This window comes from Patagioenas fasciata, chromosome 2, assembly GCF_037038585.1.
Source record: "Patagioenas fasciata isolate bPatFas1 chromosome 2, bPatFas1.hap1, whole genome shotgun sequence".
NCBI lineage: Eukaryota > Metazoa > Chordata > Aves > Columbiformes > Columbidae > Patagioenas > Patagioenas fasciata.
This window is the reverse complement of record NC_092521.1, coordinates 141,513,944-141,537,373: the sequence shown is the minus strand read 5'-3', so window position 1 is coordinate 141,537,373 and position 23,430 is coordinate 141,513,944. Positions and strand designations below refer to the sequence as shown.

Here is a 23,430-nt window from a genome sequence, read left to right as displayed (position 1 = left end):
ACTATCGAAGTGAATGAAAAGACTTTGTTGTCTTTTTGATCAATCCATGTGTCCTCTGGGATTTTGGACTTGTGGCCTTTCCATTCAGTAAGAAATTATTTCAGTTGTTTCCTCTTTACAGAGCAAGGGAGATTTACTTTTAATCAGACTTCTCAGTTGAAGAATTTGTTTCTCAGGAGACACAGACCCAGTTTACAGATTCAAAGCAGATTTTGAGGAGTCTACGGGAGGAGGAGGAAAGACCTTGTTAGATTCCTCAGAGAGTTTGTGAGAAAGCACGCTGAAAGATCTTGCTTCATTTTCTGTTTCATGGTTCTGGAATTTTAAGGACTTAACTGGCACGCTATAGACTTTCCTAGGGAGGACTGATCATATATCACAAAACCTGAAAGCTATAGAGTCAGTGGGAACCATTGGAGAGATTACTTTGTATTGTTTTTTAGTGATGAATAACAGTCTTGAAATGTTGTGGTGGGTTGGTGGTGAGAGTGCAAAAATTCTTCCCAGTCATGAAGAAGCACATTCTTCCCAGGATAAAACATCGTAAAAGTCTGCTACCTTGCCATTCCTTAATGTTTCTGGTGTAAACATTTCTGCTTCTGCTACTAAACAGTTGTAGTAGCTTCCTAGACTAAGTAGATACTTTTTGCCATCCCATTGTCATTGCAGAGATCAACTGATCACTGATGCCAGATCTCCACCCTTTAAATCTTCCAAGTCAGACCTGCTTAGTTTGCTGACAAAAAGAAATTTCTGCATTCAGTACTGTGGAGTCAATAAAAACGTAGCTGTGGCAGAGTAAGGTGCATTCTCTTCTCCCTGAGGTACCATAATCATCAAATTGTAAGCTAAGATACAATTCCAGAAATAACATCGCACATAATAGTTGATGTATGAAGCAGAAAGAATATAGTTAATTTGCAGATATGAATTTGAACTTTCATGTCCATCAGACAGGAAAATCTGTTTTTTACTGAAGACTGAGAACACTTTAAATGAAAGCCACTGATGGAAATACATATGAAATGGAAAAAATGCTTGTGTGGTCAATTTTCTATCCAGGTGAACATTCTTATTTCTTCCTGTCAGCTTTACTGGGACTTCGTATTCATTTTCTTGCTGCTCTCCCTTATATATTTATCTGACTGTGAATTTTATCAGGTTTTCTTCATTTTACAGACATATATTTCTTGCTGGACAAGAAGTGACACCTCTTTAATGACTTAAATACAGGGCTTACAATTCAAAAGTGTGTAACACTTTCATTGTGATATTAGATTTCTATTTCATTCTCTAGTCGGTGTTACTGTATGCATCTCTTGTCGTAGAAACAGCTATTCCGGACAACATTGAAACACTAAATTTAGTCTTTGATTTTAAGATACCTTCAGGAACTGTACCTTAAGCTGCATCCGTGCTGGCCAGTTAGTGTTATTTTAGGATGTAGGAAGCTTATTGCAGTGGAAGTTTAGCTGTGATCTTGGATGTTCTGTAATAAAAATCTATGTTCTTGCTTTTTCCCTGTAACAACTTGTTTTTGTTTATGCACAAGTGACCTTGACCTACCTTGAATTTACTGCATGCTAAGGACAGGTGTGTGGGCTATTACTATGGATCAGCTGACATACAGTATCCGAACCTTTATGACTTATTTTTTAAGTATCAGTGTGATCCCAGTAGACACACAGCTGGGAGTGCACCTTGCACGTGGCCGCATTTCTTCGCAACTTAGGTATCTGTACCAGGACATGCCACAGTATCTTCAGCTGGTACTTCATTTTTAGTAGATGGCAGTACTTAGCCCTGGCTAACTGGCTTCGCTACCCTGGTACCAGTTTTCTTTACATTTTTCAGAAAATGTCATGGTTGGATGTTAAATAGGATATATTTAAATGTTGTTGTCCAGCAATAGTAGATTATTTCAGAATGGAGTAGGCTGATAATTTCTTGGTGAAGCCCTTTTTTATCAAAACTGAGGTTTTCACTGCTAGACACAGTTTAAAATCTTAAACGCATTTGTTTTGCTCAGAAGGAGTTTTTTTATCACGAACAAATGAGAGAGGAAAACTTTTGGGTGCAGGGTCAGGTGACGGTAGTATGCCCATCTCCATTTGCACAGTTGGTTATTTTTTGTTCTTCCAGTACAATTCTACTTAAATGTTGGCCATAAACCATGGCTACATTTTAATATTGGCTGTGTACTTGTGATCTTTCTCTACTGATGCTTAAAAAGGGCATTGACTCTTCCTTTTATTTGATTTCTGTCTGCATTTATAAAATTAGTCTCCCAGCCTCATGCTGCAATGAGCTGTGTCAGTGGAAGAGAGATAAGTTTCATTTTTTTGCCTTAAAACTTCTTCCAAAGTTGCAAAGAGTTTAGCACATTTACTTTCTCTTTTCAATTTTAACAAAGCCCTTGTCTTTTTTCTGCGTTTCTATTTTATCCATGTCATTTTGGTTCTTTTGTTTTATACTTCACATTTTTTCCACACTCTTTTTTTCTTCCCTTCAAGCCTAGTTTATAGTCTCTGACAGGATTCTTTCTATGCTATCTGCCAAAACATCTGTTCCTTTTCTGAATAAAAAGCTTGCTTCTCCAGAAAGTGTCACACGGGTCCACACCAACTATAAACCTTCATTTCTCTCTGCGACTTTGCCAATGATGGACCAGCACTGGGAAGCTTTGTATTCTTGTCTGTCTTGTCTCATTTTTCATTATGTCCAATTCAGGTAGTTTATTGGGGGGATAAAAATGCCATAATTTAGATTTCAATGTACACATTTCCTTTCAAAATATGCTGTTAGTTATTTATACTTTCTATTTTTAATCTTGTGATTATTTCCTGAACTTCTGGTTAAAGCAGATATTTATTAGCTTAAAATTGTTTCTGGATTCTGTCGCCTGTTCTTTTCTGCTAGGACCACACTTGCATTAATACCCTCACTAAAAATTCAATGTAACTGTCCTTGATTCTTCTTCGATCGATTTTTAGTGATGCTACAATTTTGCAGTCAAAATGGCACTCAAAGCAATTCTGGGTTCTCTTGAAGAAGTTGTGTAACTTTCGGCACTTTAGTTTTGCCACTTGTAATTTTTAATGATTATAATAATTTTTCCGTAGCAGACAGATGATTTTATTGTAAAGTTCTTTGGCATCTTTAAGGAAAAGTGCTGTATTTGAACAGGATACTATTTTTATATTGTGTTCCCACAGTATAACAAAATTCATGTCAATAAATATTTTTCATGTGACATTTTATAAATGGTCAATACTAGCAATGAATTGTTTCAATATTTCCACCAAATATGGAACGAGATATTTATTGTTTTCTATGTTGCAAAGTAACGGAAAAAAGAGGCTTTCATATGTATTTTTCTGTGGCATACTTTGCTGTTGATATGTTGCTGAGATAATTGTCTTTTAAGTACATGAATGACTAAGAGGGGAAGGTTTGCTGGTGAGTGGTGAGTTCCTGAAAACATCTGAGCCTTAGTGTGATAAATAATGTGCGAGAACCATGGGTAGAACCTTCCCCCTGGAGTAACTGTAGCTGTTTCACTATTTCAGTCCCCTGAAGCTTTAATTAATTTTCACAGAAATGAATGAGAAATTTATTATTATTTTTCTTTTTCAATCTGCCATTAGTTTCTTTGTCTTCTTCCCAGGGAAACTCTGTATTTCCATGGTAAGACTTGTAGCAGTTACTTCGGGGTTTGCGGTGTCAATCTGGTGTGGGGATGTGGAAACGTGCATTGTGCTCCATTGTTCCCTCTCTCTGCTAGACACAAAGAGGGCTTCTCATGGTGGCAGAGATATGATAAATGCTGGGAAGATGTGTAAAGAGCACTGCTAAGGAAATGGAATTCAAGTCCTCTCCATGGCTCGATCTCCCCTAGAACAGGTGGCCTGGCATACTGGCCACAAGTTCCTCTTGACTGAGTCCATCCAACCCCTCGTGCAGGTTATTTGTTTGTGGAAGCTGGCACACTGCCTTCCCGGACAAGCTGTGACAACAGGAGGAGGACTGGGAATGGTTCAAAAGTCGTCAGTCTTTTCATGGCTCTTGCTATATTTTACTGTTCCTTTGAAGTGCTTGAAAGAGATTGGTGTGTGATTTATGTGAAAGTTTGAAAGTTCCTCGTCAAGGAAGTATTTCCAACACAACATGAAACACACTTTCTCACTCAGCTTTCTGTAAGGACTCACATGTGTCTCTTGCTGAGATCTTAGGACAAAACTTGCAAAAAATTTGTTTCCTTTCTTAACTTAAATTATCCAAAACATTAACTTAAAAATAATTTTTGTTGCCTATGTAGGCCTACTGCAGTGTGATCAAGACAACAAGAAAGGGAAAATGTTCTCAGTCATGGCAAATATTAATTACCTATTTCAGTGAGTTGATATTGACTGGGCTATTCAGAAACTGTGTGGAGTAGATTAGAATGTCAGTCATACCAGTGTAGTTCTGGAGTAACTCCACTAAAATGCAATCCACTCATACTGTAAATTGTTTTTATTTGTACACTAGAAAACCAGTCCTCTCTTTTTGTCTCTTGAGGTACAACCTGAGCAGCTAGTAGCCCGTCAAACTGATAAGCACCTTTCAATGTGTCCCTCTCTGTGAATCATCATGCAACTGCATTCATGAAGCACTGATCTGAACCAGGTTCATACAGGAAACAACTCACTCCAGTGAACATGTACAAATACAGTGATGTATATTTATTTTGGAAGCTTTACATTTTTCAGTGGACAAAAATGAAAGAAATGAGGGATTAGCCAATACTATACAAGAAATACGGTGTAGACCTCTGGGCTAGAACTGTACAAGCTATCTCCTGAACCAGAAAGCACAGACCTGCATCAGCTCAGCACAATGCCCAGGTCAATATGCTCTGCTAATAGACAGGTCTAATCAGCTTTTGTGCAGCACCATGTCCACACTGTCTGCTCTGAGGGACCTTGCAGGTATTTCTGTATGAGATATCAGTCAGTACAGTCTCAGGGCAGTAAGCTCTACGTTCCAGTTTGCAATGATGATGTGCTCTAAACACTGCAGAAAAGTAAACATAAGCCATATAGAGGAGTCTTCAATTAGCATGTTTGAAGCAGAAATATGGTTCTAGGCTGAGTTACAAACATGATCTTAAATCTTGTAAAAAAGCAATATATATTGACATACACATGTAAGAAGCATGAACCTATGTGACAAACTGCAACAGTACCGGGCACTGGCATTTACAGGAAAATTAATATTAGTTTAATGCCATTTTAATCTGTCTGACAACGAGCAGGTGCAACGCCATGTTCTTCCAGTTTTAAGCTTTCCAATAAGGCTTGGGTGCATGGTAGACCATATTGCCTCTCCATTTCTTCTCTCTCATTTAGTGAAAGTTAGTCTGAAATATAATTGAATGTAAATTTGAAAATAACCGAGGAAAAAAGATTAAATCTGGCGATAAGGAACTTAGAATCAGATAATCATATTCAGAAAAAAAAAAAAAAACAAACCCAAAACCTCAAAGAAAATGCTCTTCTTGCTGTAGCTTGAAATTTGAGGAGGGGAAAACCTTTTGTTCATCTCTTTGCTGTATGATCCTCTTTTTACAACGAAATTCAACACAAAGTGTATCTCAGCTGGTTTGGAATTATATTACCATCTGGGGGAAGATTTTGAAACAAGCCAAAACTAACAGATTTTCACCCAGCCCCTTAAGAATTCTAATTGCCAAGAGTTGGTCATTTCTTAGGAGCAAATTGACAGTGCAGTAGTGTGAGTCTGCAAGATCTTCTTGGCTGCAGATACTTTTTGTTTCATGTAGATTCACCTAGAGCTTGGCAGATATTTTTAATGTTCCTAGTTGTTTCATCTATACTTCATCTGGAAACTACAACCGAAGCTGTAATTAACATCGTCAAGTCTGAGCATATTCTTGATGATGCTGTTGGTTAAAAACTATGTTGAACAGAGGGGGTCAAGCTGCATGCCTCAGGGGCTCTATAGTGTACTTCAGAGTCCCTCAGTAGGGATTTGCAATTAAGTTGCTAGTTCAAATCCAGGAAAGGTCGAGAGTGATTAACACTCTTTTGTTCCATTGGTTAGTGGGAAACAGCTGTAAGATGAAGTGATGATCAAAATCCAATTCCTAGTAGATATTTTACATCATAAACACCAAACTTCTAATGATCCCTTGCTGGCAATCTGATTAGAATGGGCGGTAATTGAACAGGCACAGAAACTGCCATGCAGCCCTTACTGCATTTCCACATAGCAAAAAGTACTGTCATTTTTGAACTGAAGGACAAGCTGAAAATTGCAGTCTCTCTGCCTAAACATTTTGTACTCAGTTGATATATTTGGAAATCTTTCATTCTGAGTGAAACCAAATCATATTTTGGACCACAAATATAGCTGAAGATTATTCTAAGTGCTTTGAATGAAAAAGAACCTGCAATTTAAAACTGTCAGTTTTTTGAAAATTTTAAATATGTGTCATCAGTCCTCAGTTGGATTAATCTGACATGGATCTGCTAAAAATTAGTTAAGTGGTAGTCAATGAAGCCAACAAAGGATCTGATTTTTGCATTACTCAAAGTACACGATCATACTTGAAAATGCGTGAGTAGTTGTAGAGAAAGTATGTCTTAGCTAAATTTTGTGCATTATACATACAATCCCTGCCATTCCTCTACTTCTTGGGCATCAAACAGATTAGAGTTAGAATTAGGTGAGAAGTTGAATGGTAGTGGCTTAGAATGAGGAGTTAGGGTTTCAGGTTGGGGCTTAGGCTTCAGGCATTTGGTTAGGGTTAAGACTATGATATTGCAAAACTGTAAAGTCCAAAGCTTGATGTTCTTATTCTGTCCTGTAACTGGTGAGTGATAGAATGTCTGTCTTGTAAGCACTATGTCTTTAGACATGTTGGTGTATCTGCTGTCCTCCCTGGAAAAATTGTTCTGAAATTACTGGAAAACCTATTATTTTAATTCATCTAGGATGTCACTGGATTCCACTAGATGAAAATGCTTCCATATTTTAGCAACAGCATCCATAGGAGGAATGCACAAAAAAGTTTCAGTGGGTGGATAAAATGCTTAATGGATCTTGTAACAAGTACCAAATGGACCTTTCTTGCTGTCCCTTGTCTTAGTTATCTATACAGCAAACTAAGAAAAGACTGTAAAGAGCCAGTAGCTTGAATAAGATGAGTAGGATGTTGCTGGTTCCCAGTAAGATTATAAAATGATATTATTAGGATTTTATTAAGTGAATTTAAAACAATGGAGAATATTCTTGTTATTCACTAGGTAGCTAATGGACTGACAGGTGTTGACTGACAGCTGAAGGATAAAGGGGGACTGAGGGATTCATATTTTGGAAGACAGATTACATTTGTTTGATTACTTTACTATCATTTTTATCAGAGGAACATGTCAAACATTTCCCACCACTGAGAGCAGGTGTCTCTGCTTCTGGAGAAGACTGGGACCTCTTAATGCTCTACAAGTGGGTTTCAGGGTTCTTGATGACATAGACTCAGCGAATTCAGTAACATAACCGATTTCTGAGCTGATTTTTTTCCCTTGAGCCTGCATCCTTTTTAAAACAGCTAGTGCCATTTTGTATCTCAACCAGTTATTAAAATCAAAATTTTTGGGACATCCTGGATATGACAATGGAAAGAAACATCTAGAAATTTGTACTAACTCTTAGCTCTGCAGTTGAGTTAGGGCATCACCAATATTTCTTCTTTTAGCTTTGCCTTTGCCAGATTTGTTTCAATGAGACAGCTCTCAAGGACAGTGACTATATATTTAGTTTCTAGTACACCTTAACCCTGACCACAGGGTGGTCCATGAGCATTGCAGTGATAGTAATAACATATAGCTAACTGTGGGTTTTGAAAGGATGTCTATTCTGCAAATACATTTCAGAGAAACACAGACAGAAGTGTCATTTATTCCTTAAAAAATGGAACTACTAAGCATTTATATTTAAATTAAATGCTTTTATGAGTTCATTGGATGTTATTTAGCAAGTATATGATAGCAAAGACATGTTACCTATTGCCTTAGAATGAGGATTTTATTGCTTTTTCATAGTTTTCTTTTGTATCAGCATTTGGCAGATAACAAATGAAATTTGCTTGGTAAGGTTAAATTGTTTTGTGCTACTGCTCAGCCACACAAATACAGAAGATGAGACAACGGAAAAAAGTTATTTGCTTTTTTGGGCAGACACAACAATATATTAATATATGGTGATCTTGACCTGTCTTTGAAGAAATTTTTTTATTCTCTGAAAGACAAAGAACTTAATTCCTGTCTGTATCACTCAATTGAAATCCTGATCATGCAGGAGGCTATACGAATGGAACTGCAGAGAGAAATGGCCCAAATAATTCAGTGCTGTCAGGGTACTGATGCTCAGAACAGTCTGAGGTCAAAGCAGAACAAACTTCAAGTATTGGTCAAAAAATAATGAAGGCTCTCTGGAGCTTGGTATGAAAAGTTCCTGTGTATCTGTTCATTTTCAGTACCACTGCTTTTGCTGAGTCATGCAGATTTGGCACCAATAGTACCTCATTCTCCCTGAACTTGTTATACTTTAAAGATATGAAAACATGCTGTTAAGTAAATACTAAAGCCCAAACTGTAAGGATTCAAGTTTATTTTTTATTCTTTATTTTTTTTTTAAATTCAGAAAAATTCTGGAAACCACACTTTGCAGGTTTCCCTTTAATCTAAGTCCATTTTGATAGGCCATTTTTTTTTGTGTCCTTTTTTTTTCTTTTTACATACCTGAGAAGTCCTTATGGTGTAAGGTCAGAATAATAAATTTTATGTTTCTTTCTTTATGTATGAAAAGTAATATAATGCCATCACTACTTTATTACTCTGCAGTCATTCTGTTACTACGCAATTTAAAATATTTCAGCCATCAGCATTTGGAGAAAGTTCGTAGGTGTAGGGCACTCCATTATAATTTGCCTTTAAAGACTACATTTCTTCTAGCTACCTGCCTAGAAATGCAGTTATGGATCAAGTTTTAAGGTGAGCTGAAGAGATGATAAACTGAGAACGTACTGTATTTGCACCAGTATAAACAATGCTCCAGTGTTCCAGTATTTCTAAGTTGAGCTAATATTTCTTTTGAATTGAAATGTTTGGAGCTTTTCTGAAAACCAAAATGTCTCAGAAGGGTTTACAAGTCTAGTACTCAGGTTTTGATTGCAAAAAGAAAAGTACTTTCCTAATTCAAAAGTGATCAGCAGAAGTCAGCAGGTGTAAAATAATCCTAAAGATGTCAGTTTATTAGACCTTGAACTATCTTGTATTCAACTTGCTACAGTACATCTTAATATGGATTTAAGGTAATGTATCAGAACTACTCTGTGTTACAGGAGAGGACTCATGGTCCTCCACAGACATGCTCCCAGCACTGCTCGTTATCCTAGAAATCAGCGTGCTGAAACAATGTTCATTCATTTTCTTCCAAAGTTTTTCATTCCAGTGCAAAAAAATTAGCAATGAATAACCTCCTTCAACTTATATGTCAATGCCCAAAGGACTTTTAACTCATCTCAATTTAAATTAATGACCTTAGTGATAGTACTAGCAATTGGACTGTGGCTCTCATGAGCCAGTTATTTGCATATGGAATTTGATTAATCCTGCTGGCTATTAATTTTCACTTTAAATTAGGTATGGTACTATTGCAGGAAGAAATCCTAAGGCTACTGTTAGGTACAATGTTAATCTTCTATTGGGTGTTTCATTTTGTTTTGTTTGGCTGTGCTAGGTTCCCTCACAATGTGTGTTAGGCTCAACTCAGAAAGGTATCACAGACCTGAAAACTGCTCTGTGCAACTTCACTGCAAACAAGTACCCTACTGAATGAATATTACAAGTTCATAAGAAGTAGAGAAATTGATGTACGGTATCCCCTTCTAGCATTCTGTAAGTGTATTCCTCTTAATGGCATAATAGGTCTCTTGGGATACCTGTGTCGAAAGTCACAGAAAGACCAGCTAGGTAAGCAAATGGGGGTGGTACTTTCTCTGAGGCTACTTGGTCTGCCTGTATCCTGACTGAACGAATGTACACTGATGGTAGAATGCTGTTCAGATCAAGGATAAATTTTGCCTGGATCTTGTAAATATTATATATGTTGTCTCCTAGTTTCCAATAAGACAATCCATATTTCCTTGTCATCTCTGCACTTTGGGAGCATTTGGACATGTTTATGTACCTCATAGCCAGGAAAGCAATGTGCAGCACTGAGCTTGCTGAGCAGAGCCAGTGCCCATGTGCTGCTTACTGCTAAGCAGACCCCTCTAAGAATTAGTAGACCTTAACAAAACCACCAAGAAAATATCAATAAAAATGAATTGATTACCCCTGCAGTAGAACAGTGTTTAATCGTCCCCTTCCTTACCAGAACAACATGAAAGAAACACACCTCTTTCCTCAGAGATGGATTTTAATAGAATTTGATATCCATTGACAAAATGATGGAATGATCAGTGCCTATTAAACAAACACAGTTAGAAAGGGAATATATTTCTTCTTCTGGCTGAAATTCAAACAGAAGAAAACCTTCGTTTTGTCATCACAAAAAACTTCTGAGAAGTCAGGACAGACTGGGCTGTATCTACATTCTAATGCTCTTCTTTGGAAAAAAGTGGTAATAGACACATAAGCAATAAAATGTTTTTGTAAAATGGTGGAGTATTTTAATTTTATTAAACTTTTACATTAACACTGGATGATTGGAAACTGTATGTAGAAAATGAGTAATAGTAATAGAACATTTTAATAGTGGCTTTGTCCATTATATAGTATCTGGATATCACACATTATAATCTTTTTCACCTTCTTCAGGAGATATGTCTACCCATATGAAAATGGACATTTTCTTCAGTGTGTTATATGTAAAGCAAACTAAGGTGCAAATTTTGATTAAAATGTGGTTCTGTGGTCTTTCATATAAAATCTAATTTTATTTAATATTACTTTCTACATGTATGCAGAAAATGGCAAGCCAATATTAATAAAAGAAGGCTTATAGGAATGTGGAACAAGAACAATAGATCCTTAACAAAATTTATTTACCTAGCTAGACTTTCATTTCAAAGTTAGCAGAATTCTGTGATACTGACATAAAACAGGGGTCTTTAAACTCTGTTAGACATTTTTAACCCACTTTAATTTATTCCATGGAAGTTTAATCCCCTGCTGAACAGAGATGGGGTGAATTTTCAAAAGTCATAATCCACTGAAGTAAAAAATCTTTAATGAAAACATAGGCAGCAGGCTTCAAGAGTTTAGTTTAAATTCTTTCTAAATTCTTTCTAAAAATGTAAAACGTAGGGCAAGAGTTAATAGGATATTTCATACAGTTATATTTCAATCCTTTTCCAAGTCTTCAGAAATTCACTTGCATCTCCACTATTAGAAATATTTGGGCTGAATCCCTACACTTCTAAGGCAAAAAGCAAAAGTGTCCTTCAGTTCACAGGCTGTTATGAGGGGAATAGTATCATATTTTCTAAATTGAAAGATAGATGATGTTTTACAAATCAAACATCTTCCATTCTGCCTTAACTAGGCAAGAAAATAAAAGCAAGCTATGCTATGTTAATCTTTCTGCTCCTCTAGGATTTTTACAATTAACTTTAGTGGGCGGTCAGGATTTGGCCCATAAATTGAGCTGAGAGAGTCCACGTATTACCTATGCATTGCAAAGCCACAGTTTTACACTGGCCCTTGGCTACCACCTTTGGAACTGGCCAGTTGTGGAACTACCTGCCATTCAGACAAAAACCTTTTGTTTTTCTTTTGTTTTACCTGGAAGCTGCTCTACTGCCAGCCACAAACTTTTACAGCTTTGCCTGGCCTAAACATCTAGGCATCAGGCTTCTGCCTGAACCCCACAGGAAAAATGCTGCTGCCTTACCATTTTTTCTGTAGCCTGCTGGACAAGAATTTGAGTGACATCAAATGAAACTAGGAGGTGACCTGATCATAACGAACAGAAGGAGAAGGTTCCTCAGGCAGTCTGAAGTTAAGAGGTGGAACTACTGGTTGCAGGGTGTTTCAGGTACTGGAAGCTTCAGAAAGAAAAAGACAAGTTATTGTAGGCAATATTTGTTGAAATTATTAAATTCATAGCCACAGTACCAGCTTAAGAAGTCCTTGATCTGCAAAGACTTGAGGATGGGAAAGATTTTCTGGTTGAAGTAGTACATTCCTTGATTTTGGATTCTTTGACAAAAACCAACTTTTAGCCAGTGTTGAATATATTGTAGAGGATCAGATGGAATTTTGGTTTGGCTCACTACTGTTCTTAAGCTCTTAAATTAAACAGACAAAGGCAATGACTTGCTTTTTCTCTAGGAGTTACATCTTTGAAGGAAAAACAAGAAGATTCCATCTTTGAAAGACAAGGGTGACAGCAGTACCTTTCTTCACCCCTGCTTTTCAAAACAAAAAGGTGGAACATTTCTTAGGGCTGGCTTTTCATCTCTTCCTGTTGTGGATTTGTGTTTTTGGTTCCTGGTTCAAGGTTCCCAGTCTTCTCCAGGCACTTAAAGGAGTCTGGATGCTTAATTCTGAGTCTGATTTCCACTCTGGAAGTTTGTGAAAGAGAAAAGAAAGTCATGGGTTCTTGTAAAGAGCTGTACTGCCACAGTGGAGAGGGTAGCACTGGCAGAGTGAAGCGGAAAAAAAGAGGAGAAAGAGAAAAATACCAATTAGGGAACTGCTTCCTGAAGAAATGTCTTCATAATTACAATCTAAGTCTGATGGATTTCAAGTGTCCATCTATCTTCAGATGACTAAACGTTTTTTAAAAGCCTGCTTACTAAACATTTTTTGTTGTCAATAGCAAACAAAACAGGCTCCAGAAGACTAGTTTCTCAGATTCTAAATACCTACGAAAATTCTTTTTATGATTAAATTGAGCCTGAAAGATATCAGAATAGTGTAAAGCTGCACTGTTTCTGAAATGAAACCTTCGCATGGGAAATTTCCTGTATCTAAAAGGATGAGCAATACTAACAAATTTGCACACCTTGCTGTATGAGTAACACAGCACTAGCTTAAGCGTGCTGACAGATGTATAAGGAACATTGGACATGAACATGACTAGACTATGTCAGAAAGTGTTTAGATAGAGCAATCATTGTCCTGCTTCCAGCTAGCAGCCTTTCTGTTCTTTCCATGGTGTTCTCTCTGGGGCAAATGATGTACCATAGGTCAAATTTTTCTTGCTTGCCCTTAAGCATCTATATGAAGAGCATTTATTCAGTCCTTGAAGGTTCATCAATAGCTCATGGAGACAGAGGTAGTTCTTCCTATTTCTCTCTCTTGATTATGGAATGATGAATAATTTGTATCTAAGTTCTGAATTCCAGGTGAATGACGTGATCAGTGACATGATTCAGTGACTAGATCATGGACTAGGCCGGCACAGAACATGTTCTGACTCTTTCCTAACATGTGGTGGCAGGCTGCCACTTTCTTTCATCAGTCTGTTACCATTCACAGGACCTGTGGCAGTGTCACAGCTTAGCCCAGACTCAACAGGAATGCAAGGGAGAGGAAATAAGACTCTGAAGCAAAATTTGACATGGTAATCCTTATGTATTCTCATTGGAAATCAACCATTGAAGGTGTTGTATCACTTTTGCATTTCCTGAAAATTGAGACTTGCTAGTTTTCAGACTTCCGTGTAAAAGGCAATTTATATGGTGTAGAAGAACACTGTAAAATTGTAACTTGTGCTAGTTATTTTTCTTTTGCAGAACAGCTCACTGCAATATCGTAGTATTTAATCATCAACAACTGTTGAGAATTATAATGTGTCTAAACAAAATAGTGTCTCTGATGTTTTATTAGTGCCCTCATCTTTCTGTGGTTACAAATTTTCTAATTAGTCTTTGATTCCTAGTCAGATCTCAAACAGATATCAACTGATATAAACATTCTAAATTCAGTGATGTTAAATTTCACTGAATATATATCAGCTATCATCAGCTGAGTTTTTATCAGCTTCTGGCCTTGTATAACCCCTGTTTTGTCAATGATGAGAAAAGCTCAGGTAGCCACATTTTTTTTTGTAGCAGGGACCATTTGGAACAAGCACAATAATGTGTAGATTAAAACAAGAAAAATACAGCATTTAAAGCTGAGCTGAGCACAGTAGATAGTGTTAAGCTGATTTTTATGAATCCTAAGGTGGATCTACATAATAAAAGCCAAACCAAAACAAAAAAACACCTTCTATCTGTTTTCTGTGTGACAAAAAATAATATTTTTTATGTTTAAGTGAGGGATCCTAAGTGATTTCTTTACAAAATATTATTGAAAACTTCAGGTACTTCTTTTCCTATGATCAGTAATGAAAGAAGGTCCCCGTATGAATTCTGTAGGGCTCTGTGCAAGAACCTCTGCTGTTGAATATACTTTTAAGTGACCTGGGAAAGGTGAATGAGAAAATTTATTGATGACGCAAAATATTTTGGAGTAGAAAAGAGCCAGCAGTGAGGAATGTCAGAAAGATCTTATCAGAATTAGTAAATGGGCAGTAAATTAAGGAATGAAATTTTGTGGTAGTAAACGTAATTGAAACACATGGGAAAAAAAAAAAAATCCCAGTTTTGTATATAAGTAGAACTGAGATTTTAGGGTTATGAAAGTTCCATGTAAGTGGCAGTTCAGTGCTCTTTAGTGATAAAAACCAAATAAAATATTATTAATTAGTAGAGAAAAAAGAGTGAGGAGATAGGAGGCCATTTGTCACCATGCAAGACTATGGTTCTGGCTCATCTTGAACACTGTGTGCCATTCTGGACTCCTCGTCTTAAAGACAGAACTGGGAGTAGAACTGAGGAAGCTTCAGAGAAGGACAATAAGGAAATTCAAAGGTACAGGCATAGAATGTCTTCTGTGTAAGAGATTATTCTTGTGACCCAGGAGGCTGGTACTCAAGGCTGTTTATTACTTTGAGTAGATGTATCTGAGGCATGTACTGGTGTTCTTGAAGTAGGCTTCTTTATGTAGCTAGGATTCATCAAGTTTTCCACTCACTGATATTTGTAGAAAAAAAAAAAAAGTACAAAGTAGCAGCAAAGAAAAGTAAGGAGGAGCATGGGAAATTTAGATAGAAACTGAATTTTCCATCTACAGAATGAAGGGTTCTCCAAAGAAGGCAGGAGAAGCCACGTTCAAAACCAAGATTAAGAGAATAGAGCTGTGGAACTCATTGCTGAAGGGTGTTGTGGAGGTTAAAAGTTTATAAAGAGTCAGAGTAGACAACTGCACAGAACAGCAGTTTACTGAGATGGAAAACACATACAGAAAGAATATATAGCAGAGGAAACTAGAAATATTTGACAGCTGGAAAGAAATTAGAGGATTATCATGCATGTCATGTTCTTGCTCTTCTCTAGCCATCTCTTATAGCTGCTGTTGGAGACAGGACATTTTTCCAAATGAGTCTTTGGTTTGATCCTGTATAGTGACTTTCATGTTCTCATTTGATACGGTAGATCAGGATTTACTGTTCCATTTGTCAGATTCATCTGAGTTTGCATTTTTTGATTGACCAATCCACATTCTTATTTGTTTCATGTCATATAGCAAAAAGGCTTATAAGTTAAGAGTAGGGAGGTTTGTTTCTGGGAAATATTAATGTATGTGGTTTTCCACGTTTGTCCTCCCTTTCTGAAGTACCAGTTTGTAACATGTGCAACTCCTTCACTGTGTTTTAGTCCCCCTTGTTATAATCTTCACTCACTTTCATTCTCAGTTTCTTTGTTTATGGCCAAATTTCTGCAGAATATCGGCTTTGACTTGTCTGGAAATTATTCACTGAATAAAATATTTCCATGCTACTTTTAAATTTGTACAGCGTGTAGACAGGTATAGGATAAAAATTGATCAAAGTAGAAATGTAAGCTGGTTCTTAATTTTCCTCCACCTAATGCACAAGCAGGATTAATATGGGCAAAGTGAATCCAGCTAAAATTTTCTGAGTGCTGTCCTGCCTTGATAGAAGTCTAGCTTATAGTTATGTTCATCAGTACTCTCCTACCTGTACTGTATCTGAGATATCTGACTGAGGAAAGAAAGTTCTGATTTCTTCATACAGAGCACATGCAAACACAGCACTGCCAAGTTCTTACAGTTCTGTGCCAGCAAAAATGATCTGGGTTTTGATTAGTTATTTACCTGAAGAGACAGATTTTCTACCTTGAGCATTAGATTGTTTGTTTGAATTTTCATTTACCCTCAAGTAGTCATACATTCAGAGGAATAAATACATAATTTCTAAACCAATACTGTAATTATAGGTAATGAACTGTAATAGAGCTAGAATAAAAGCAAAAGAGTGAGAAATCAAGAGGCATTTTGTACCTCTTTCAATGACTATTTTTTTTAATCTCAAACTGATGTCTTAAATTAATGTTAATATACCTATGGCTGATTTTACACTGAGAAGAGGGCCTAAATAATCACTTGAGGCCTTCATGGCTTCCCAAGATCCCTTTACAACTTTATTTTCTCTGCTCCAAATGTTCAAATTTGACCTGTCAAAGCATTCAGGGCTTGGTATCTTGAAAGAGAACCCAAAAATTTTTGAGACAAACTGTGTATCCTCTAGGAAGTCCTAAATGAACTGCACATATTCATTAAAATAAATTTAATGATGTTAAACATCATTATAAAAATTTCTTGACCCTCAAAAAGGAGGATACAGAATCTACAGAGTATTCTATTTTAATGGAGTAAAAAATGAATTGCAAATCAATTCCTGTTTTTTTAATTACACTTTGGGAAATTGTGCCCAGTAAAACCACTGTTTCTGCTCCTTTCTACAATCAGAAGAAATTGAATAACAATTCGTCACTATTCATTGGAAAAGTGTTACCAGGTATTCAGCTCCTTCTGTCTTTTTGACATCAGTAAACTTGACTATGTATTGGATATTCATACTTTCCATTGAAAGTACAAGACTGGGACCGAAGATCATCTGCCATGCTTACTGAGTGCTTTTCAACTGACATATTTGTAACATTGCATAAACATTTCTAAGTCTTTTCGCTCCTTACTACTTTTCTGTATGGACACTGCTGACATCATGAGCATACAAAACCACTTCCAGCTATGGAGTCATGGAGGAAATCCACCTCCTCAGCCCTTTTGAGATGTTAATACATTACGCTGTAGAAGTGTTGTGGGTTAAGCCTGGTGGGCAGCTAAGCACCGGATCTCACTCACTCACTTTCCCCTTCCCCCAGTGGGACAGAAGGAGAGAAAATGAAGAATAAAAGCAAGAAAACTTGGGGGGGTCAAGATTTAAAAGAAAAGTTTATTATGTGAAGGATAAGTGGAAGTATAGAAAAGAAAACAAACCAAAACAAGTGATGCAAAGGCAACATTCATAATCTCCAATGGAGAGAGTGATGTCCACCCAGTTCCTGAGCAAAAGATCCTAACCCTCCCTAAACCCTCCTATGTTCCTTTCAATTGCTAAGTAAGATGTTACATGGCATGGAATAGTTCTTTGGTTTGCTCAGGTCATCTGCTCAGTTGTGTCCTCTCACAACCTGTTGCACACCCCCCAATCTATTCACTTGAGGAGCCAAGAGAAATACAGACAAGATGTTGATGCTGTGCAAACACTATTCAGCAAGAGCTAGAACATTAGTGTGTTACCAGTGTTTGGGTCAAAATATAAACCACAGCACTGTATGAACCACTATGAAGAAAATAAACTCTGTCCTAGCCAGCCCCAATGCTAGTGCACCAAACTTTTAGATGTTTCACCTAGGAGTGGTTGTGGAAAAGAAAAAAACTCTAGTTATAGTGAACTTGCTGATATAGTATGCAAGTTTCTGAATTACATGCAAATATACTCAAGGAAGAGGACAAAAAAGTCATCATAGAATTTGGACAGCTCAGTGTTTTAGCTCTCCATTAGCCATTTTAAATTGGCACTTTTTTCATGTACTGCTAAAATAGGTCTATGTTTCAGTAATCTAGTTTTCACACTACTAAGTGCAAAATCTCGTGGATTTATTATACACTGTCTTTCCTGTATTTCCAGCCTTGTGGTTGGAAAGAAAAGAGATGGAAGAAAATTGTAGATTAGATCACATGGAAATAACTGCTGCATTTGCAGAAATTCTATTACACAGCAATGCTCTGTATTATTGGGTATGTGAATCTCTGAGGATACATATAACTGCTTTCTATAGCACATAGTATACTAACAGTATATGAAAAAGCAGTTGGCTGGAAAATGTTAGTGGAAAACAATGAATTCTAGAGCTTTTTTATTAACCCTTGTGGGCTGTTTTTTCTAGTGCTTGCCCAGACACTTGACTAGAGAGGGCAGGTTCAGGCCTTTAATCATGAATGCAGACAGTTACCCTCATTGAAAATCACAAATAGAGGTCTTGGGGCTAACTGCATGACTAGAAGTCTTTCAGGTATTACAAAATCAATGACAGTAACAATCAATTGTATTTGTTAGATCAGGTGAAGCAGTACAGCATGCATGTAATCTGAACCATCCATTTCCATGAAATATACTGTCTTTCAAGGAAACACATGTACTGGATCAGTCAGCAACTATTTCAGAAAATACCTACTTCCTTTTCTGGGTGTTCCGTTTTATACATCTGAAAAAAAGAGACCTTTTCCTTAAAAGGTTTTTATACCGTTACATTTTGTTACATGGAACTTGCAGTGTAATCCTATGAAATGTAAATCATCGGATGCAGAAAGGAAAACAAATGAAAAACAAGCTATGAGCAAAGAAAAATATAGTGGTAAGCATAGATTGCAGGTATAGTGGCTCTGCTAGCTAATTGCTTAGATTCATAGTGATTCGACAGATTCATGCTAGACAGGCACATTTTTCCTTTTAGTCACATTTATTTTCTTATTTTGCACTCCTTCTCTATATGCCACAGCGAAATTATATTCTGAGTCTCCTTCTCTCTCCATGTGACATCTTCATTGCTGCTTCATTAACCAGCACACCATCAGTGCATTTCATTACAGCTTCTCTCCTGGCTCACTGTGTTGACACTAAGATGCAGCTACAAACTGGCTGTCAAAATGCTAGTCTGTGTTTTAATACTTCCTTCCATTTAAAAGAGGAGGAAGTGATCACTTTGGCAAAATCCTAGATAAACCCATACTGTATCTATTACCTTTACTGGTCCCCCAACCTGAAATGCACTGTGGAGGCATAGTGTGGGATGTGACAGATTTATTTACCTATTTGTTTACTGTAAAAGGATGAGGACGTGCCTCCTATGTGATCAGCGTATTAAGAAAATTTAGACTGATTTTATATATGTGCCTTCAGCTGACCTTGAAAAAGTAGTGAAGTTAATGAAAGCATGCTTCAGTTCCATGATTGTTAGGAAATGAAAAGGCCATGCTGTGATAGATATCCTCCGTGACATATATTATACGTCCAGTTGTACCAGTAGGGAGCAGACATGATTTAAATACTAGATGGTTTCCAATGGTTTCCAAGGGTTGGGAATACGCTAAATTCATTTTTAAGTGAAGAGAAAGATATAACTGCAAGTATGGTAAAAGCATGTAAATCAGTTCCAGAACACAGAGGAATAAAACAGACATAGTCAGAATCTCTGATGTAGCCCTGAAAAGAGAAGAAACTTGATGTCCTCTTCAGAGCAGTTAAAATGTTAAAAAATGTGGAAGTGTGTCTGGTGCAAATTTTTAGGGGGAGTGGAACTAAGGGTGTTGTCAATCCCTTCCTGCCTACCTGCTGCCCCCTGCCAATTCCAGCCCTCCCTGCTACCCTCTGTCAGGCTCTCTAACAGTGCTGCATGTTAGACAGCTGTGAGGATGCATCTGTTCTCAGTTTTTCACACAATTAAGGCAAAGTGAAAAAAATATAAATAAGAAAAATTGCTCTGACACTAAATTATGTGAAAAACGATGTCTTAGATGTATGATTTTGTAGGAACTTGGTGCAAAACTGTCTCTTTCAAAACAACATGATTTTGAAGAGTTTTTTAATACTACTTTTAAATTAGTGGCCCTATTTTTCTTGTAAATACACAAATGGCTTCTTGTCTTGCACAGGTCACTTTTTGATTTGGGGAGGTAGGTGTGAAAAAAGAAGTGAAGCGAGGAAGGAGAAATGTATGTCATATGAGAGACAGACAAGGCAAATCCGTGGCTAATCTGTAAGGAACTGTAAGAAAAGACTGTGACTCCTCTTGCATAAACTGAGGTACAGCACACAGTATGTACAGCTGTTGATACAAAACTCATTAAATTTTTCATTATTTTATTATTTATATTGTAGTTGTGACTGAAGGTCCTGGTAAAGAACACAGACTGATGTGTACTCATAAAAGGAGTGGGGGAATTATATTATTAGATATTATTAGATTTATAATGACGTGGACTCTGAACATGATCAGGGTGGCACCACCAAGACAACACCCTGACAGTGGACTCTAGAGGCAGCAAAAATAAACAAATGTGACTCTGAAGGTAGAAGACACAGTCGCTTTGGAGAGCGAACATTCAAGCAAGCGTGTGTCACTCTGAGAGGAAAAATGGCCAGTGAAAGTCACATATAGGCTGGAGGATGGCATGGCTGTGTACCTTAGTCTTCACAGTACTTTGTTACATACTCATCACTTACAGAAATCATAAGAGAAGTAGCTTTCAGGCCGAAGAATAAAGTGAATAGCTGGGATTAAATCTGAAGGTCAGTGTAAAAGACTGGCAAAAGAGAATTCAGTAATAACTACTTGGAAAGAAGAGGAAAATAAATATTTCTGTTTTGTTTTACTGAGTACAGAGATACAATTTAATTTATAAAAAAAAATCCTTATGATTTTGAAATCTGATCATTTTGGTTTCAGGTGGGAATGATGATATGTATTGCATATCTCAAGATATTCTTTCTTTCTTCTTCCCTTCTTTCTTTTTCAGGTTACCTGTGCAAATTTAACAAATGGAGGAAAAGCAGAACTTCTAAAATCAGGAAGCTCCAAATCCATATTAAAGCACATATGGACAGAAAGTAGCAAAGACTTGTCCATCAGCCGACTGCTGTCACAGACTTTTCGTGGAAAGGAAAATGATACAGATTTGGACCTGCGGTACGATGCCCCAGAAACTTATTCTGAGCAAGATCTCTGGGACTGGCTGAGGAACTCCACAGACCTGCAAGAGCCTCGGCCCAGAGCAAAGAGGCGGCCCATCGTCAAGACTGGGAAATTTAAGAAAATGTTTGGCTGGGGCGATTTTCATTCCAACATCAAGACTGTGAAGCTAAATCTGTTAATAACGGGGAAAATCGTTGACCATGGCAATGGGACGTTTAGTGTTTACTTCAGGCATAACTCCACTGGTCAAGGGAATGTATCTGTAAGCCTAGTGCCCCCTACAAAAATAGTGGAATTTGACTTGGCACAACAGACGGTGATTGATGCCAAAGATTCCAAGTCCTTTAACTGTCGAATCGAGTACGAAAAAGTTGACAAGGCTACCAAGAACACACTCTGCAACTATGACCCTTCAAAAACCTGTTATCAGGAGCAGACCCAAAGCCATGTGTCATGGCTCTGCTCCAAGCCCTTTAAAGTAATCTGTATTTACATTTCCTTTTATAGTACAGATTATAAACTAGTACAGAAGGTGTGTCCTGATTACAACTACCACAGTGACACACCCTACTTCCCATCAGGGTGAGGACCAACCCGTGTCTGAGACTGAAGCCTGGGGAATAAAAGAGGTCGTATGACAGGGCTGCAACCTCACGGAGCAAGGCCACATCTATTGCCTGGAATGTGTCTACCTGCTGCTGCTGATGTCAAATGGCTGCAAATATGTTAGTGGAAAACAATCTAATGTAATTTTTGCCCAGTCAGCTCCATGTATCAATCCAGCTGTAAATCACTATGGATTTGAAATAAAACCATACACATACACAGAGATACATGCTCTTTTCAGCTCACAGCTATTGAGATTCCTGTTAAGAGAGCTTTCATTTCTGATATCTAAGGTTTCAGGATAACCTGTTTTCAAGCAAAATGGATTAACTATACAAAGAATGGTTTCTAATGCAGACTGTTATAGAAATCTCTTTGAAAGTCCTTTGAGTACACGCCAATCAATAATCCCCACTCATGCATTCTACTGCTTGGAGTAGCTGTACTGGTAAATATTACTGTAGGAGTAAATACTTGTTAAAGTGGGAAAAATGTGCATCTAGAGTTCAGTATTCCTTATTACATGAACACAGCAAAGTATTGTGACTTTTTTCCAGCATACAGTAGGCACATTCGAGGTGGTGTTAGGTGGCTCTTCTTCCATGGAGTGAGCTTGTTACTAGTAAAGATGGGCAAACATTTTGAATTTACATGTGGGCAGACATTCTGGTGTCATGTTTCTCTGACCCTTTAATCTCTGATTCTTTAAACCTGGTTGAGTTTAGGCCAGCTAAGCTACTTATAAACTTTCCTACTGATCTCTAAGAAGTAAAATGCCTGGCAGAGAACATGTAAGTTGTAAGTGGCTGTCTTATCTTTATTACAAAATATTGTAACAATTTCAATATCCTAGTCTTCATTTGTATGAATGGTTTGTATTGTACATAATTTAACCGGTGTTATTTGAGCTGCTTATTAATATTAACTTGTAATTGTCTCTCTGCTTGTTATTGGTTAAAAAAAATCAAGGAAAAGAGGAATCCATTCTATCAATGTAGCTGTAAACTCCATTTAAAGACAGAACTATGTACAAAGCATTTATTCAGCTAAAGTATTGTTGAAAGCTATACATATACGACATTACAGTCTGTCTGTATCTAGATATTTTATTTCCAGAGAAAAAAAATGAACTGTACATAGAAATAAAAAAATCTTAAAGTTGAGTTTCAATATGTACTGTGTAGATAGTAGTTTAAATGGTTCTGGCAAGTGGATAACTCTCCAAGTCTGACATGGTTTTCAATCTTGTCTCTTTGCAGATGTATATATGCATACATATATTTATAAATTTGTGTGTGTGCATGTTTGTGTGTGTATATGTGTGTATGTGTGTGTGTGTGCGCAAATAAATATAGACATATATGTAGAATACATTAAAAATTTATTGGGCCCTATTCCTAGCAAGAAGATCTTATTACTGAATGTTCTTGCTAACATGAGTGGAAGCCCCTACTCAGACAAGAAATTAAAGAAGCAGGGCTTTGTTAAAAATGAAGCGGGAAAACATGGGGCTGCTCTCTGTGTACACATGTACACAGGCCAGTCTTTGCCTTAATTCTAGCCTCGTCTGAGGCTCCTTATGGAATGAAGAGATTCCTTTTTACGGTACAAGGGAATTTTCTTCCTATAAAAATAAAGCTCAT

The 23,430-nt window shown here is 37.1% G+C and overlaps 1 protein-coding gene across 3 annotated transcripts in view; it reads left to right on the top strand.

Annotated features, from left to right (window-relative positions):
• NXPH1 (neurexophilin 1) overlaps window positions 1-22,959 on the top strand; it is a 139,083-nt gene extending 116,124 nt beyond the window's left edge. For all 3 annotated transcript variants that reach the window (XM_065831512.2, XM_065831511.2, XM_071805104.1), the window contains exon 3: window positions 21,006-22,959. In XM_065831512.2, coding sequence (XP_065687584.1) covers window positions 21,006-21,767 — 762 coding nt within the window. In that variant the 3' untranslated portion in view covers window positions 21,768-22,959. The remainder of the gene's footprint in view (window positions 1-21,005) is intronic.
• Window positions 22,960-23,430: the final 471 nt, after the last annotated feature.